General features: G+C 35.6%; 5 protein-coding genes across 5 annotated transcripts; 3 read left to right on the plus strand and 2 right to left on the minus strand.

Annotated features, from left to right (window-relative positions):
* Window positions 1-280: 280 nt before the first annotated feature.
* On the plus strand, window positions 281-1,630 carry LOC114528245. Its single transcript, XM_028549869.1, has 2 exons — window positions 281-474; window positions 581-1,630. Exon 2 carries the CDS (start codon window positions 603-605, stop codon window positions 1,269-1,271), a length of 669 nt encoding a protein of 222 aa, XP_028405670.1. The 5' UTR covers window positions 281-474; window positions 581-602; the 3' UTR covers window positions 1,272-1,630.
* Window positions 1,631-2,182: 552 nt separating this feature from the next.
* LOC114528275 lies at window positions 2,183-4,758 on the plus strand. The gene is made up of 3 exons (XM_028549908.1): window positions 2,183-2,307; window positions 2,533-3,063; window positions 3,509-4,758. Exons 1-3 carry the CDS (start codon window positions 2,295-2,297, stop codon window positions 4,363-4,365), a joined length of 1,401 nt encoding a protein of 466 aa, XP_028405709.1. The 5' UTR covers window positions 2,183-2,294; the 3' UTR covers window positions 4,366-4,758.
* Window positions 4,759-5,085: 327 nt separating this feature from the next.
* Window positions 5,086-6,545, minus strand: LOC114528276. The gene is made up of 3 exons (XM_028549909.1): window positions 5,800-6,545; window positions 5,458-5,653; window positions 5,086-5,243 (listed from the first exon to the last, which is right to left on the minus strand). The coding sequence occupies exons 1-3, from the start codon at window positions 6,127-6,129 to the stop codon at window positions 5,215-5,217; spliced, it is 555 nt and encodes a 184-aa protein (XP_028405710.1). The 5' UTR covers window positions 6,130-6,545; the 3' UTR covers window positions 5,086-5,214.
* A 63-nt stretch (window positions 6,546-6,608) lies between these two features.
* LOC114528252 (PCI domain-containing protein 2-like) lies at window positions 6,609-12,562 on the plus strand. Its single transcript, XM_028549879.1, has 19 exons — window positions 6,609-6,662; window positions 7,107-7,148; window positions 7,273-7,320; window positions 7,459-7,532; window positions 7,946-8,012; window positions 8,136-8,176; window positions 8,267-8,321; window positions 8,476-8,579; window positions 8,826-8,901; window positions 9,127-9,221; window positions 9,319-9,365; window positions 9,487-9,547; window positions 9,635-9,674; window positions 9,989-10,062; window positions 10,272-10,317; window positions 10,397-10,476; window positions 10,606-10,672; window positions 11,114-11,170; window positions 11,496-12,562. The coding sequence occupies exons 1-19, from the start codon at window positions 6,627-6,629 to the stop codon at window positions 11,583-11,585; spliced, it is 1,200 nt and encodes a 399-aa protein (XP_028405680.1). The 5' UTR covers window positions 6,609-6,626; the 3' UTR covers window positions 11,586-12,562.
* A 1,067-nt stretch (window positions 12,563-13,629) lies between these two features.
* Window positions 13,630-19,168, minus strand: LOC114528090 (putative L-amino-acid oxidase YobN). Its single transcript, XM_028549669.1, has 10 exons — window positions 19,048-19,168; window positions 18,114-18,369; window positions 17,851-17,916; window positions 17,643-17,744; window positions 17,270-17,360; window positions 16,562-16,711; window positions 16,366-16,491; window positions 15,893-16,146; window positions 14,093-14,991; window positions 13,630-13,882 (listed from the first exon to the last, which is right to left on the minus strand). Exons 2-10 carry the CDS (start codon window positions 18,330-18,332, stop codon window positions 13,630-13,632), a joined length of 2,160 nt encoding a protein of 719 aa, XP_028405470.1. The 5' UTR covers window positions 18,333-18,369; window positions 19,048-19,168.
* Between the last annotated feature and the right edge of the window lie 42 nt (window positions 19,169-19,210).

The following is a 19,210-nucleotide window of genomic DNA, read 5'->3' on the forward strand; positions in this document are numbered from 1 at the left end:
CTAGAACCAACTTCATTTTTGCGGTCTTTACTCTTTAAATACTTTCTGTAGCTTATATTTTTTGCTGTGAATGCGATTCCGATACGTATGGCTTCGGCCTTGGTTCACGCCAAGTATTGAGCCGATGGCTATGGACTAAAGCTCATAGCATTTATAGGCATTGAATAACGCCCACAAATATGTGTCGAATTCCAAGAGAAGCCGGATTGTAAATGCAAATATTTCAGTTATTAGAATTTATAATGAAGCAAAAATTTTGTTTGTTATGATAGCTCGTGGCATACACACACTTAATATAACTTAGTGATATGTCATTTAAACGATAGTTTCCTTGCAAAAAATTTAGAATTATCACTAAATTAGTCAAGATATGAATCGCGCCAACAGTGAAGTTTGAATAAGTTGTCTATGGTTGTCTGCAGTACATCAACAATCCTGTGGATATTTTGAAAGCCGCCAATCACAACATAACAGGTACTCGAGTTATCGATATTGTTTGAGTAAGGAAGATGTGGTTGAAAACTGGTTAAAACTAGTATAGATTAAAGCTACCTTGCCATATTTTCTTGCATTGCGTAAGGTGCACTGAAATTGATTGCGTGATGTCACGAAGATCTCAGAAAGACAGCGAAATTGAAGCAGGTGTGAAGATGAGGATGACATGTTTAAATGCCGGGGAAGAACTAAAGTACGGTGGTTCTGATACCGAGATAGCTCAGATTTTACACAACGCCTGTGTGACGCACAAGAAAAATAAAGCAACGAGAGAGGCTTGTAATGTTGTTACTTTTATTAACACAAGATCGATTGGTGTATATGACATTATCACTGGCGAGTTATTATTCTCATTTCGTTTGATCGATGTGAGGGATATAACTAAAGGTCTAGGTCGTCATTCTAAGATCTCAGTTCTTGTTGCAAGAGAATACAACGAAGCATCATTTAAGGCTTACGTTTTTTACAGCAAGAAGACACCTGCGTGTTTTTATAATGTCATTAGGAGAGCGTTTCAGCGGAGCTCTGAAACATTCAAATATTTAAATTGTAAGAACACCGCCGAAGAGTCCTGGTGGCAATTGAACGGCAGTCACCCATATACGACACCCCGTCGAGAAAATATTTTTACTAAGAACAGCATTGTTGGAGCAGTATACAATAATCTTGGGCTGTTTTGTGAATCTACAGATATTTCAAACTCGGAAGACGAAGAATTTGAAGCGAAGTCAGAGCAAACATGCTTAATACATTCAAGTTTGGTCATCCACGTTTAGACTTGAGTTTGGGGCAGTTATTGATTGACAGTCTATTTCAATTATAAAGGGAGTTCAGATACTTATGCCCAACTCTGAAGTCTGGAGCCTCAGCCACTGCTACGTTAGTGACTTCACACACTGTTTTAAGGTCTCCTCACCCAGTCACACGATCAACTAAGGACAGTGCTCAATCAAAGAAAGATTGCATTCCATACAATAGAACTTTATCCGATTTGGAATATGAACAGTTCGACGTCTAAAACGGGCCTCGATTAGAGATAAAAAAGAGAATATACTATTATTGTTATAAAAATAAGAGAATATACTATTAAGACATAATGATTCTACTGATTCTATATTATCAAAACTTGAATAAACTATGCTATCTCCATTTTGCGTTACTTGTATTAGTTGTGTGATGGTCAAACGAGAATGAGAGTTGAGAAGCGAGAGTTTGCACGAGAGTTACTGGTGTCAGTTGTGTGATGGTCAAACGAGAATGAGAGTTGAGAAGCGAGAGTTTGCACGAGAGTTACTGGTGTCAGTTGTGTGATGGTCAAACGAGAATGAGAGTCGAGAAGCGAGGGTTTGCACGAGAGGTACTTGTATTAGTTGTGTGATGGTCAAACGAGGATGGGAGTTGAGAAGCGAGAGTTTGTACGAGAGTTACTTGTAATGTATTAGTTGTGTGATGGTCAAACGAGGATGGATATAATACCGCACGTGGACTATTTTGTATTTATTTTGTACTATTTTTCTGAGTCTGCCACTACAAAATGCAAACTGCTAGCTGTTTTGCAACTCCCATCAACTCCCATGACCGACTAAACGAACACGGACTCTCATGGGCCAGTTTCAAAGTCGATGAGAAGTTGCAAATTTCTGACCCATATCAACCCGCGAACGGGCTACCTCAGGGAACGAACGACTCTGTGTTCACTGTTCACTGGCTCTGACCGGGAAAGGCCATTCATTCAATTTATTTCAATACTTAATACTTTAATACCTAAAGTATCGTTTCTCTGTTAGAGATATAACACAATGAACAAAGAAGGTGAGTTTTGATCAGCCGTATTTGTGTATTTTATACCTAATATGTTGTTATATATTTTATACCTTATATGTTAGGGAAAATTGTCGGGCGTTAATTATTTCGTATACAAGCACTGTCAAGCAGTGTGCATTTAAATTTAATGAAGGTTGTCGTAATGGTTTTTCAAGGCATCACAGAAAAATCTTTTTGTGCAGGATGATATCTCATAAACATTTCTATTTATAGTTGCTGTGTCCTTCCAGCTGGAAGAAGTTTATTCAGAAGTACCCATCCAGCCATTTTGTATCTTACCACAAATGGAAACAGAATTTCAATACAGGGTCCGCCCTAACTTGCAATATCTACCCTCACTCAAATGCTTGGTGTATCTTAACGACCCTCAACATGTTACATTTATCAATTATTCCAATTTGAATGAACATTCCCTGCGAATTAATATGATCAATGATGATTTAACTCCTTCAACTTTCTCACTGCATCCTGAGAAGAATCTACTAGCACTTGGTATCCTTTCTCAATACTATGAATACGAGCACAGAATCCCTGCTCACATACAGTTTCTCAAGATGCCAGAAAATCCTTTCCAGGCAACAGTTATCACCTCTTCACAGTTTGTGAATCCACATTTGTATGAGTGCAGAATTCATAAGATGAAAATTTTCCCTGATGGTTCTAAACTCTTTGTTACATATTCAAGAGAACAAGAAGGTTCTTGGTGCAAGATATTTACATTTCCAGAATCATGCAATGATGAAGGTAATTCTCAATAGTTCACCACAATCCGTAGAAATTATATTGTTACCAATCCTGTATGTATAATCAGATGCTTGAAGTATTGATGAATTTCTTTTCAATAATTTAATTATGCATGGCATATTCATTGTTTAAAATATGAAGATGTATTGTTTAACAATGCTTCAATAATAATTCATAAGCATTTTAGCCAATGAAATGTGATAAACTATGATGAATACTAATTTAAGAATGGTGCATTTTATAATTCGTTATGTTCATTATATGTTTCATCCTAATTAGCATTTGTATACATGGAGCAAATTTATTGCTCAACAACAATGCGGCATATTTGAAGTAATTTATTAAAACACTCAAAGTCGCTTTTTATCATATCTAAAACGCTCCTTCTTGTGTTTTAAATATACTACTTAAAATATTATTTGAAGGAGGTGTTTTTTTTTCAAAGGTAATAATCAATCAACGAGATGGTCAAAAGAAAGATGGAGCATGCCTGATAACGTCCAGACAGTACCTTGTGAAGAAATTGATATTTTTAAGCAAGGATTTCCAACTATTGATGAAAATGTGAAGAAAATGGAAGATGAGGATTTAACAGAGGATGAATATTTCAAGATATACAATGCAAGATATTTTTCTAGCAATCTTGATGGTGGGTTTTTTTGCCTGGCGATTTCACCAGACACTACACGGATACTGGCTGGTACAAATGATGGCGAAATCTATGTAATTGACAGCACTACATTAAAAGTACTGCACTGTAAACGTGAATATGGGTATTGTAAGACCGTGACAGGTTGTCATTATAATCCTCTATTTGGAAATGAAGAGTTTGCAGTTTGTAATGAGATGGGTGTATTTGATATCTGGAATATTACCACATTGGATGATGCAAATGAAGATGCAAATAAAGTGCATCATTTGCAGTTCCCACCTGGTACAAGCAATTGTGTTTACTCTCCAGATGGGCGGTTCATTGCATTGACCTCGGGCAAAGATTTTAAGACGTACATTATTTCATCCACCTCTGGAAATACTTTGTTAACTCTACAGTATCCAGGGGAGGAAAGTCAAAACGACCACCATAATACCTATTTTTTGGCTTCAAGCTTGTTTTATGGAAATTTATGCAAAGTGGCTGCTATTCATGATGATCATAAGATTTGTCTGTGGAAATTACCAGTAATATATAGTTTAAAGACATTATGTTTGATATTTTTAAATGCAAATATAAGGTATAATGACATCAAACATTTGCTTTTACCAGAATTGTTGAAAAAGAGTCTGAAATACTTGTATGTGTAACAAAAAACGTTTGACATTTTGGACAATTCTTTGTGAAAGATGATATTTAATATTTTTGTAGTTGTAATTAGATCTGGGAAAAAGATCGATGTCAGGACTTGATGAATTATCACACTGTCAAAAGTTTCTCGATTTTCGCCTTTTTTCCCAGTCTCGAAAAGGTCTGTAAGGTTGTATTTAAGTTGTAACTAGAAAATATTTTTCATGGTAAAGACTGAAGTGATGAAATAGCTCTCTATGAAAATGCTTATTGGCATTTCGAATCATCTTAAATATTGTCTAACTCTAATCCATTACGAAAACAGTTAGAAGAATCTTAGTTAAAAGTTTCGAAACCATTAAGAAAACAGTTAGAAGAATCTTAGTTAAAAGTTTCAACAAAGCTTGGCTCAAGTTTTTATTAATTGGAACACAAATATTCTTTAATGGAAAATTACAATTATACTCCTACTAACTTATGATTCCACATGTCATACCATTAAGCTTTAACAGTGTATACTTTTAATAATTACTACACTTGACCTCTTTAGTGTAGTCTACTCGTATAGTAGTAGTTCCTAAGTTCAATCTTTAAGTTTAAAATTAGCTAATTTCCCGTATATAGCATATTGAAATTTAACTTCATATGATATAATAATCAAAACTTGTAATCATAATAAATTTAACAGTGAAATACATAGCATTTAGGATGATAGTACAATAAAAATATGCAGCAGGCAAATCAGTGTAAATAAACCTTATGTGGGGCAATGTTTATGCAGTATACTTGAATACAACACCCTAGCTGTAATGTCTTCCTGACAATTCATTTTCTTGGACCAAGACACCAACATTCTTGCTCATGGAGATTCAATCCTTACAATTTGTGGATTTGTAATCTATTTTTTTAATGAAAAAAATAGCACCTGTAGTCAAGATTTCTAATTGGAGACCCTGCATTTCTGTTTATCAGAGATAATTTTTTTGCTCCCGATTGGTAATGGTAAGGGATGATAAAACTTTATTTCAAGGTCTGTTATGAAAATCATTCTCTAATTGTGGATGTTGATGGAAACAATGTGGGAACTTTTTTATCAATAGTCATGTCCTCACCTTTTAAATTAAGTGGGCATTCAAATGCAGGAGTATCTCCATAACTGTTCTGTGGAGCAAAATAAGGACATTTTGCGAGGACTTCTCTGCATGACGAGACTATAGTAGTTGTACTTGAGTTTGTACACTTTGATAGCCAAGTATTATTTTTTGGCCATGGGTTGAAGACTGCCAAAAGCCACTTAGTATAAGCTTCCTAGTAACCAAAACAAAACTTCCATTAACTCCATTAAATATAAACTCTCAATGTTTGTTAATAGTACAGGGTTTTCAGACTTGTAAGAAATATCAACCTCTAAATTCCAATGACTGACTAAATTTATAATAGTTAATATAACTTACTAAACAATCTTTACACTTCCACTTCACAGAATATTTAGTACGACAATCAAATTGTGACATAATCTCACAGAATGCTTTGTAACTTTTTGTTGCATTTCCTTCAAGACAAGAATCATTTAAACCACCCAGCAAACATTTTACTGCTGCAGAGTTATTATTGTTACAGTAACACAGTCCCTTTCGATCTGTAAAACACACTGCTGATGACAACACCGCGTACTTTCTATTTAGAATATACACAGCAAAATAAAGTATGTAAACAATTAGACTTGAATTGATCCAAGATTTGCCCAGCTTAATACTTGGCCATATTGAATATATAAATGACATCTTTTATCCACAATATTTCACATCCGGTTTGTTCTAAAACACCATCGAAATTTCGTACGCCACCAAACCGTATATTTAATGAAAATCGTCACGTTTTGTCCAATAGTGAAATATTAATTGTCCTAAATTGTCAGTAAATAGGAAACAAATGCTTGACTTCAATATTCCAATATGGTATGCAGCTGTGATCATAAAGTTATATTTACATAAGGCCCTATCGTGCTTGCCGATTCATCCATAAATGCAGCAATATTTCTTGTTTGCCCGAATAATTATTGTATAACCTACTCCGTTTCTCTTCAATGTTCTTTAGTATTTGTCAAAACCTTGAACTTCTATCCATGTTTCAATTTATTTGAATTTTGAACATATGTTTTTGTTTTGCAGAATTTATAATTACCACATAATTACCAACGACGTCGACACAAAGGCGTGGAGACTGGAAAACAATCCTATAAAACACTTTTTATATGAAGTATTTCAGGCTGAAAACCAACATGGCGGATTTTTCAATAAAAGAGTATTTAGATGAGGTAAAAACAAGTTTATTTTGTTGAATAAGCATGCTGCAACCGAATGACGCAGATATATATAATTTTTCTAATGGTTCAAGCTGTAACTGGTTAGTTAGAGTTATTCGATAAAATCATTGATATATATAAAAGAGAGGGTTTCTCTATCTCTGTGTATAAATTATAGGCCTTAGGGTCCTACCTAATTGACCATTCTCCAAATTAGAGGAAGATATGAATTGTCAAAACACAAAGGTCCCTACTAAAAACCGCCAGTTTCTGTCGGTCGGTTTTTCTATTCTCTCAGGCAGTTTTTAGTAGGGCCAATAAATTATGATGAAGGTGGAAATTGTGAAAAAAAACCTCTCAGAATGGGGTGCCTAATAATTATCCTCCGATCTTTAGTATGTAGGAATTACTGAGATTGACTATACTTGAATATAAACACTTTTGGCTTTCCCATAGGCTTCTCAAGCACTTGGTTTTCGAGAAGGTGATCTCATTGCTGTAAGTTCATTTGTCTATTTATTTCTGTTATTTGTACATGAGTTTGAAACATAGAGAGCGTTTGTATTCATGCATGCATTCATGTTTGGTCAAATCCAATGATGCATGTCTTTTCACATTTTAGAAATTTGTGTCATTTAAACACTCTCACATTGCTAGTCGTCAGCTTCAGGTAGTGTTCCTGATCTTCCCTTGGGTTCCAGGTTTCGTTTGAATTTCAGCTTAATCATAACCATGTAAAATATGACATTATAAATATTCATTAGTTTGCAAAAGTTATTTATGTTCATGTGATTCGTTTTATACGCAGTTGGAAAATGCGCAAGAATTATGTCAACGATATTTGGATCCACCTTATGATGAAATGTTTGCAGCACATTTGAGGTTTATACAACATTTAACAGAACTTTTTGAAAAAGAATAAAAACCCTAATTAAAAATTACTATAAAATGGAAGATGGTTAAAATATCCAAGTCACTTTTTAATTTTCAAATGCTTTTCAAAGAAATTGCTTTACTGCTTTATTATTCTAAAGTTTTTCCTTTGCATGTTCTGCATGTCTTTGCTCTAGGTCTTTTTCAGTAGTTCTGTGTTGCTTTATGTGATTAAATTTTTCACACAGGCAACCCTAATACAGAGCTGTATTATCAAAATGCAATATGGTGTTGTGTTCCTTTTTTGCTTGTTTTTAAATATTGTTCAACACAACTGATAAGAACTGATAAGCACTTCAATTTCTCTATGATGGGGCTAGAAAAAGGCCTTTGTTTATAAGATGATTCTCTTTTTTTTCCAGAGCCTTATGGGCTATGAATAAACAGGATTTTAACGAAACCTTTGCTTGTCAGGCAGTTGTAGTACAAGTATCCTATTTATTATCCCCAATGTAATCTTTATTTCACTCTCAAAAATTATGTATTGACTGCTATACCAAGAATCTGAATCTTGTATACTGAGAGTATAGATATTCCCTTAACTTTTTGAAGGCTTTTATAAAAGCATTTCAAGCACAGAAAGATGAAAACTGGTATGTGATATGTTCAAATATGAATATAAATTTTTTTCTTGGTTTTGCTTTCGGAACTTTCAGTCACCATTCTCATTATCTCTTATGCAGGTCTCTTCCAATTATGAAGAGCGTTGTTTTAGATTTGCGTTTGTTAGCTTTGCAAGTAAGTTCACTGCAGTATTACGTTTCAGTTTCTTTCAATAGTATGCACTCTGTCAGACCTGTGTAAAACATTGTGTTTGTCATTGTGCAAAAAACATTTAAAACATTTGGTCGTAAAGTCGAGCTTTGTTAAATAACTTCATGTTTGATATTAGGCTGACCAGCAAATATCGAAAACAGGTCAAGGAAAATCAGGGGAAACATTGGAACGTGCTGCAGAAGTTATTATGAGTTGCTTTAGAGTGTGTGCTGCAGACAGGTATATTAGCTACCCAAAATATGGCGGTTGCCGTGGAGTACAAGTTACAGTACTGGACAAAGTTGTTTCAATGTTATCAAACTATGAATTAGCCATAATTTGGGTCATGCATGCCAGCATCATGGTCTTTATAAATAATCCTGTGAAACGTCATATTTCGCATCTTCGTGAGCCTTCTTTATACGGTACGACAACTGAAAAAAAGAAGAGAAAGTTAAAATATACATATCATTTTGATGTGTTTAGTCGGGCAGCAAAAGAGGTTTCTAAGAAATGGGGAATGCTCGTGTTGGTGAATCATCTTTTTAAGATTTACTTTAAGGTTTGTTTCTTCGCATAATTTCTGGTGTTTTTGAAGTCGTGACAGGAGACTTCAGTGGCTCAATCTTCAGTTGGTATACTTCAATTCGTACTGCAACTCCAGCTATAGTCCTATACCGTCTAGGCAGTTCAACTTAAAACTGTCATGTGAAACTCTCAGAGTTTAACATCGAATTTATTTTAGAGAATACGAACTAAAACAAAACTTAGGATATTTACGTTTTAGACAAATCGAATACATCTTTGCAAACCATTAATACGTGCAATCGACAGTTTGGCAATAAAAGATCAGTTCGAAATATCAAATCAGGTTACATATAGGTAAATTAAATTTCAAAATTCAAGGTACCATTCACATCTTTGGTAAACTATAGGTTAGCCTTCGTGTGATGACGCAGGGTGTTTAAAAAATTTTTAGGTACTATGTTGGAAGAAAGGCTATGTTTGACAACGATTTAAAACTTGGTAATCTAATGCAATGTTAAAAATTTAATTTCAAGCCAATTTATATAAGCTAATTTATATTTGCTATATTTTTAAATTTTCTACATGTATACTTTCTGCAGCATTTTATCATTTTATTTAGCTGAAGAGTATTTAGACTTTGCATTCAAACGTTGTCATAGGAGCAGTGTGAAAAATAAACGGTATGTTTTGTTTTGAAATACGACAAATACATCTAATCTGTTGTCTAGCTCTAACGTATTTCATACAATAAATAAAATATTTTTCAGATTGGTTTTGATCTACCTTGTTCCAGTTAAAATGCTTGCGGTACGTTCCTAGCTATTAAATATTACTGACAAACTCGTGAGAAAGATTAAGTTCAAAAGCTAATTGAGATAACGCAACAAGGTCTTAATGTAGATGTATATCCAGCATGGCGACTGCGTTAACTGAACAAACCAGTGTCTGTAACTCAGGAATAACAGAATTACGATTGAAGCTGTTTCGTTAATAGATCGACTTCTTACTCAATCGAATAGGACCATTTAACTGAACCCTACGTTATTGTGTTACTCTTTTTCACCCTGGGCGTTTTGACTATATCTTTCTGGTGTGTTTTACATGCAAATGTCCTATTCCAGGGTCGTCTGCCGCCTAACGAAATTCTTCAAAAGTACGACTTGCGCCAATACAGTGACATTGTTAAAGCTGTAAGGTATTATATATAATGATTTTTTTACTTTGGGGAGCAATTATAAAAAGTTAATTTATTCGATAGTGAAATGGTCTGCCGAAATATACGTTGTTGTTTTGTATCACCTGAATATTGTTTGAATTGAATGTAATAAACGTCGCAAATTAGGTTTTGTGAACATTCATATGATGACGATTTTAGTGGTTTCATTCTTCCTTTTTATTACACAGAACTGGCAACCTGTTGTTGCTCAACAAAACATTAGAAACACACGAGGTTTGTTCATTCGAAAGTAGAGAAAGGGATGGTTTGATTGGTAAACGATAAAGTCATGCTAAAAACATTATTATTTTAGCCTTTTTTTATAGCATATGGAGTGTTTTTAATATTGGAGAAGTTAAAACTCATCACATATAGAAATCTTTTTAAAAAAGTGTAAGCATTTCGAAAGTTAATTTTTATGATTTTTATAGTGCTATCGGCGTGCCACAAGTCATTATTAATACGATTCTCGTGTATGAACTCAACGAAATTAAGAACTCTCTTACTTTCTAATCTCTATAGATATATTTTGTTAAAGACGCATCTGATCCCGCTGTCCGCATTTGTTTCAGCGCTGCACTTTTTAAAGGTATGTTTTTCAAAGTACGTATAAAGTACATATTTTCAACCTCGCTAGCCATGCAGGCTCTTTTACCTACGCTCCACGATATATCTTTTGTATAGTAAATCCTGTTTTACAATATATTATGTTTCTGCTTCAAATTACAAGTATTGTAACAAAACAGCATCTTTGTTATTCATCCTCGCCTAACCTGCATATAGGCGTCAAGCACTAAAGCTATATAAGTGCGAGGATTATCCATTGAAGCCCCGTTTACACTACACTCAATTTATTGGCACGGCACGGCTAAAATGGGTACCCCCGTGCCCATTTCATCCGTGCCCGGCCTTTGTTTTGGTAGCCTGAGCACTAATAGAATTGGGCAAGGGTACCCATTTTAGCCGTGCCGTGCCAATAAATTGACTGTAGTGTAAACGGGGCTTGAAATATGTTATTTTGATCGTGCAGATTGATGATATGGACGTAATTGAAGTCCAATGTATTGTCGCCAATCTTATATTTGAGGTAATTACGTTTACACAAATTAGCTTGTAGGTACACCACGTAAGTATTTAATACTGCAAAGCCTTCATCAGTGCAATATGATGGCCAGGGTTAACGGACCGAAAGCTTTGCAGTATTAAATACTTACGTGGTGTACCTACAAGCTAATTTACTTATTGATGTCACCATGCAAACATACAAGAATATTATGTTTACACACTTACAATTCCGTTAACCAATTTTTGGTTCTTTTAATGTGGAGATGTACAAAACCTAAAGGCAAAGATGAAGTATTTTTCGTAGTTGCAGGATAAAATAAAATAAAAATAATACTTCTTTTTTCCAGGGCTATATTAAAGGATATATTTCACATCAACACCAGAAGCTGGTTGTGAGCAAACAAAATCCATTCCCATCATTAACGTCGTTCTTGTAGCAAGATATCTAAAGACTAAACTTTCCACAAAGTAGATTTAACTGTCAATTGCTATATGCTTTACGTGTAAATCATGCAAGGCGTATTTTTGCAAAGCAGACAGCCATGAAGGGGGCAAAACAAGTTTGTGACTTTTGTTTGAAGAGTTGTGAACACGTGGGTGGCCTAGGGACGAAAGATTCACTGGAACATAAGTTTTCTACTGTCTCTTGCAAGAAACAACAGAACAGACCTCTTTGTCTAGTGTTTTTAGGTCGCGCATTCCTAATATATACCTACTATTTCGGATGACTCGTATGCCTATACTGAATCAATTTTGTTCCAATGCATGGAATCATAGGAAAGATTATGAGCGTACCTATTATATAGGGCCTTTATAGAATACCTGCCTATAGGGTTTTTATAGAATGCCTATTATATAGGGAGTATATAGAATGCCTGCTATATTGCTACTATTGTACATGGACATGTATGCAATGGTGGTGTAAAAACGAAAATGGTTTCCACCAACTATTTTGATCACAATATCCAACAAGCTGGAAGTACTGTTGCTATATATAAACACGATGTAAAGCAAGAGGTGATGCCGGAGTTTTATATCAGACATAACACGATTTACTCGTGTTTTAAATCGCTCAAGAACGTCTTTGTAAGACCTCCGTACACAGCAAAGAACTTTTGACAAGCAACAACATCTAAACTGCGAAAATAAAAGTTTTTTGCTGATTGAGAGAAATTGTAATCGCCAAAAAACATTATTTAAATGTTTTGAGTTTTAAATGTTAAGAGAATTATATTCACTTATCAATATAGGTCGATACTCCTATTATTAGTTAATTTCGAAAAGTATATTTTTAATTTCAAAAATTTTTAAAGTTAATGGCGTGCGTTGTCATATATGATTGGACATTGTTATTTGTTTCTGCCTAATAATTAAGAAAAGATACAGTAGGAGGCAAAAGTTTGAGTCCAGTCGTTGTAGAATTCCAGTATTAAATCCTGGCAGTGTATTCGAGTTAAGACATGCGTGCTAGTGTTTCAGTACTGTAAACCATATTAATTGGACACTGTTTTGGTCCTAATGATCTAAATTATAACAAAATATTCTTATTCCTTTACACTGCCCAAGATGGGTGGGAAAAACGGCAAAGTGATGCTGCACAAGGACAAATAGTTGCATTTAGTATTGAAAGATTCTTTACTCGTAAGATCGCAGAAAAAGTGCGAATTTAAAAAGGTTCAATGCAACTATAACCTTGCAGAGGTTCGAAGAAACTAAATCCTACTCAAGCAAACTTTTAGCTGCTTCGGTCATGCTCGGTTTGGCAATATTGAAAGATATAATAGGATCCTAATTAAAGAAAAGTATCATCCAATTCTTCAAGGACATGGAATTTCATCTGGTACAAAGATGATCGTGCGTCTAACTACATGATAATCCCCCTAAGCACATGCACATCTTCTATGTGCCAGAAATCTTTTAGAAGCAAACTCGTTTTGGTGATCTCGTTCTCATGGCTTTCCACCTCAAATTCCTGATCTATAACCTATGGAGCACTTGTAGGACCGTTTTATCCGGAAAAGAGCGAGGCACAGACCCACCAGTCAGGATGACTTGAGGCAAGTGGTCAACGAATGCTGGCAAGGTATTGAACGTGTAACATTAAAAAACCTATGGAGTCTATGCCAGCAAGAATAAACGTCATTTCAAGAGCAAAAAAGAGGGACACTAAGCATTGATATGTAATGCATTTTTGTACATTAACACACGTAAAATGAATATCATAACATCTCATAGATGTTGTACAGCATGTATTTTTCTGTTTACTCATTTACTTTTTTCTAGTTCACTTATCGGTAAGGTTTTCTATAGAATATTAATATATGCTGCTAAAACAATGAAATACAGTCACTGGACTCAAACTTTTGCCTCCTACTGTATCTCAATCATGCAAAGAATTATTCTACGCTTAGTATATATAATTGTAAATTGTAATTCTTCCAAATGAATCAAATGCCATATTATCTCATCATTGTTTCTCCTCTATATTGGGAAAGGATATTTTGATAATCCAAAGAAAGGATGATTCGGGTCAAAATCCTTTGGTTCAGGTGGAGGAGCGACGGGACCATGCATTGGTTCAGGTCGATGTAGAGGTAGAGGTTTATATTTAGGTTTACGTCTAGGTTTACGTTTAGGTTTAGGTTCAGGAGTGACGGGACCAGGCACTGGTACAGGTATAAGTACAGGAATGAAGGGTTTAGGTGCAGAAGTTATCTCGTTTGGGTACATTCCTCTGAAAATAGAAAAGCAATAAATTCGTGATTAAAGATTATGGATTTTTGTGTTCACATATTGTCAGCGTCGACGGCAATTTGATTTGGAAAGGGCTAAAAGTTATGAAATTCTATCGCATATTATCAATACATGATGCATAGTTTTTCATTTAGAGATATCTATGAGGTTAACATTAATTATTGACCAATTAACAAGAAATAAAGCTTACTCGTTAAACTTGTAAAACTGCCACGCAGCTCTTAGACCTGATTCTAGTGCACCTTGGATCCAACCATTTGCAAAGGATAAGGCCTCGCCGCCAAAGAAAATTGGATAAATTTCCTTAGGTTCTAGGAGGAGTTTCAGATGATGCATATAGCTGTATGGAAGTAAATGAACATAGGCTCCCTGTGCAGTGGGGTCGGTGTACCAGGACTGAACGGCTCCTACTTCAAACGTGTCTTGAACTATTGATGCAGACTCGTCTTCGCATAGCAGACCTTCGTAAACGGTTTGTATTTCACGCAAGGCCTCTGTAATTGCTTCATCTTCCGGCTGTGAACCAAACGACAAGGCTTCTCTGTTCCACGTGTAAAGCAAAAGGACTCCTCGTTCTGAATCTTGTTCATCTGTATCTGTCTTGCTTGGGTACACAATTTGACTGATAGGTAAATTGGTTTTGGTTATGCCTCCATTTACCACGGGATAATTGGCTCTTTCCCAGAACCGTTCTCGAAATCCAAGAAACATCTTAGTCGAAGGTTGGTAATGAATATCTCCAATTGCGTCGTCCAGGTGCTGTGGAAGAGCTGGAATAAACTTCAGCTGATGCATGATATTTAGTGGAACGGTAATGATCACAGCATCAGCTTCGAAATGAACCTCGTTTTTTGTCTGGGTTTGACAACCAGAGACTTTAACTGAGTAGCTACGATTGCCATCTCCAGGCTTCCGCCACTCGATGGTTTTAACAGTGATGCCATATCGGATGTCACTTTCCAAGCAGTATGGGTCTGCAGCATCATTAACAAAAGATTCGGGTAGTTCTTCCATACCATTCGTTAGAGTTTTCATTTTTGGAGTCCACCATTGGCCTATTTCCTCCGCCAGGACGGTTGCCACAGACAACTTTAAAATATCATAGACAGGCTTTACCAAAAATATGAACTACTGAATTGGATAAACATGCATGCATGTAAATGCTTAGGATTGCTTTTGGAGCATATATTGCTATGATACTTAATTTCTTTTCAAAGTTATTGAAAAAAAAGGGAACCATATCGAACCATTGAAAGAGACTATACAGGGTGAGTAAAAAAAACTGATTTCTTTTCAAAGTTATTGAAAAAAAAGGGAACCATATCGAACCATTGAACTGAGAGACTATACAGGGTGAGTAAAAAAAACTGACACCTTTGAAATTCAAATTAGCCGCTGTAATGTGACAGATATTGCCTAAAATATCTCATGGGTATACGAAGCATATCAAATAAGTGAGCCCATTAATTAACCTAGAACATAAAGTTTGTTCCCTTTGGGAGTTAAAATGCGTTCTCAGCTCTGTAAATAAAAAATAACAGTTTTATTAAATCGTTTTTCTAGCACACAGGCCGCGTTGAGTTAGTTCAATTGGTTTAAACACATTGGCATTCATTAACCACGTCCTGTTGATGGTACAAATGGGAATTGTCACATTCCAGCTATAAGTTGCTTAAATTCCAGTCGGCTAATTTGAATTTCAAAGGTGTCAGTTTTTTTTACTCACCCTCTATACAGGGTGTCCCAAAAAAAACGCAACCACTTAAATATGCAAGAATATTAATATTGTTCGGGTTTGCACCATAGTTCAGCTAAAATGACTTTTAGCATGGTAAATAAAGGATTAAGAGCTATTTTCAATTCCCAGAGGTGCTTATCTATTGCGCTTTAGAGCTGTATTAATGTTCTGGATATTTAAGTGGTTGCTTTTTTTTTGGGACACCCTGTATAATCCGTTGGCAAATTAAATAGTTAACTGTTGTATCGTTACCTCTGGACTTGCAATGTAATTTACGTCTCTAATGCAATCAATTGCTCTTTTAGGCCAAGGTCTGAAATCTGGCTTGGTCTTATGAGACTCTTCTTCACACGCAAGATCAGACGAAAGAAATTCGGTAAAAGACATTTTGCTCCAACGTTCCAACCACTTTCGCCATGCCCGTGCATATTCTTCGGGGCCTTCTTCTTTTCTATATTTGGGTGCACTATCAGAGACTTCGTTTATTGTTAACTTGTAGTAATCCACTATAGAAAACAAAACTTGCGATTATTACTAAAATACAATATTTACATTGGAAATATTTGATTAGGGAGTGTGGTTGAGAGACGTGACAGAAGTCTCTTGAGACAGAAGTGGTGGGGAGACTTGATAAAATAAAATAAAAGACAGGTAATACTCGTAAAGGAAGGGTGCTTTAAAAATCTATAGTTTCCAGTTTCAATATATTGTACGGCATAACTTACTAATATGATCAATACGATGCTTTTTTCTCAAGTTTTTCTCCTCAATAAACTTATCCCAACCGGGGAATTTCTTGTCACACAATCTCCTCGCTCTAGCTCTTCCTTCTTTCTTATCAGTGTCAAAGTCTAATAAAATAACAATGAAAAAAATAAAGTTGAGAAATGCACATTGTGGACAGGCGTTACATCTACATACCCTTCACTTTCGCAGTTTCTCCTCCTATGCTGACGAAGCACTCCCCCTCAGGATCAACGTTGTAAAAGTCCTTTTCTTTAAGATTAAACTTGTCGATGTAAGCATCAGTGAGGTAATGGCGATTCTTCAGAGGAATTCGCATTGCTCCAGCTAGTGTATATAAACAAAATTTTTAAGGTGCGACCTTTACACGCTACAATGTTTTAATTTTTACTTGTATAGTTTATGTGGCTAACATGAGAAAGTCAATCGTTTACAGCCGCAAAACGTCTTTTCAAGCCGCTAGTGCATGTTCTTCAAAAAATTCATCAATAACCAATCTTTTGCTTTTAGTTTGGTTAGTTGGCCCAAGATTTGTATGGTGTCATTGTCACTCATGGCGTATCCGCTTTAACTATATAATTACTGATAGATGGCTAAATTTGCAATAACTCTTTGGCTGAACAGTATTGTTCTGTTTGGCAGCACGTGCTGTACGTGCTGCTGTACGAAAAATGTAGGTGAACCAGGATAAACATGAGAACATGACTATATACACAAGTCCGGTTACCAGAGAATATACGAAGCGTGTTGATTTTGAGGGAGGACTGCACCACTGCCAGGAACATATGATATATACTCAATCCAATACCTTAAAGTATTTCACGCTTGTTCAATTAATTTCGATTATGTTAGATCGTAAACAGCCTCTAAAATGCGTTATTATACCTTCTCCTCGAAGTTTTGGGGATTGTTGAAAATCAAAATGAAGCGTCTTAATTCTTCCGCCCACACGGTGTTGCCCTTCGAGAAGAGTAACCTAAAATGAAAAAGATTCCAGTTTATTAGGAAATAGACAAATAGTTGTGTCTGGGTACTCTGGGAGTATGATATTGGATTTGAAACCTCCTAAATTTGAAAATTAAAGTGTTTTGGTCCGGCAACCTCTTTCCTAATAGCATACGCCATATAGACTCTAATCTAGAACATAGCCTACGTACATATACACGTATATACGATCTTTGATTAAGCCTGTTGCTGAAGATCTTTTATATCGATTGCTACTTTTTAGATACCAGTCTCGTTATCAATTATACCTAACCTCATGTCCTGAACGTTTCAATTCGTAAGCTGCTGCAAGACCAGAGATTCCTGCCCCAACTATCAACACCTTTTTCCGATGACTTGTCTTTTCGAGCAAATACTCGCAAAAATAAAAATCGAAGTTTTAATGATCGCGGATAGAAGGGCGGAGTGAAAAAACGTAACATGAGTTTCTGAATTATAACAAAAAGGTGCTTATTTATTACCGGTGTCAGTCTGTTGCTTATATTCCCGTTTGTATTCCTTGGCCACCGTAGCTGTTCCTGGGGTACCTTTAAAGGAAGAAAACGTTATTAACCACGCATGTATGAAAGCATAACGAATTTCAGAGCGACAATCAGACATCACGAGTATTGGTAAACAATAGTATTCAAATTTACGACAGGGGCTGAAGAGGTTTTATCAACATCCTGACATCGGCGCGATACCACCGAGGGGCCTGGAGCTACCAATATTACAACACGCTTACATATCCGTATTCTGCTTCTTCTATGTTATCTTCGTTGAGAATTGGGGAGTCCGGATCAACGTCGAGTTTTTTCCTATGCAGGTACGATAAGCCTCTTCTGACCAGAAGTGTGTAAAATATTTTCTTATGCAAATTAATCGCGTCGTGAACACCAGGCAGGAAGCCAAGAAGCCTCAGTGGGTCCATGTTGAATTTTGTCTTGTTTTCTTTCCCTGCCATTGGTATTCCCAGAATCTGTTCCGCTTTGGATCTGCCACTTAAAAAATACAAAGAGTTTTAATGACCTGAGAAAGATTCGTTTCTGTTTCGCATTTTAACTGAATATGAGAAGTTCGAAAATTCGCAGAAGTTTGAAAATTCGTGTGATTTATAAAAATGTACGTTAATCATTGTGTGATCAGGCAATTAGGCCAATCAAATTTAAGACAACAATGCAAATTTGTGAAAAATTATCAACAATATCACAATCATATTGATGCAATCTTCCAATTTATCACCGGTGCCGGTGGTGATTAACGTGAAATTCATATCAAATTCATAAAAGTCAACCCAGGTGAACGATATGATGGTTACCACATTACGCAAACTATAATGTTCTGCTTATTGGTTGGTATAGGTATACATACAGTTCTGCCTTGCCTTAATAGTCGCGTCAAACGAAATAGGTGCGGTTCAATTCAGAAATAGTTCGAGAATTCAAAAGCAATTTCTGGTCACCGGCTCATCATTCAAGAAACCTATCATTTTCACGCGTTTTGATATGGTTTATTTTCTACGATGGCGATCGAGTTTGCTTTAAGAGAGACATCAATCCTATGACCAAAACATTAAGGGTCATCCGTGTTCACCGATTTCTAAAATCCCTACTACAGTTAGAGCAATTTAGAGTAATTCAAAGTAATTTATCAGTTTGGTTAATTGCCACCTTTCTCACCTTGAAAAATCTCACGCCAATAGCGATTTCAGAAATTGCCTGCACTCCACTCCTCTGTAACAATTTGTTCAACAAATGAATACTTCCTTTAGACTGTCACTGAAGTACTCGATCGTACCAATTGCCGTCTCTTATGTCAAGGCCAAAGTTTGAAATGACCTAT

This window comes from Dendronephthya gigantea, unplaced genomic scaffold, assembly GCF_004324835.1.
Source record: "Dendronephthya gigantea isolate DGI-Jeju-01 unplaced genomic scaffold, DenGig_1.0 000048F, whole genome shotgun sequence".
Taxonomy (NCBI): Eukaryota; Metazoa; Cnidaria; class Anthozoa; order Malacalcyonacea; family Nephtheidae; genus Dendronephthya; species Dendronephthya gigantea.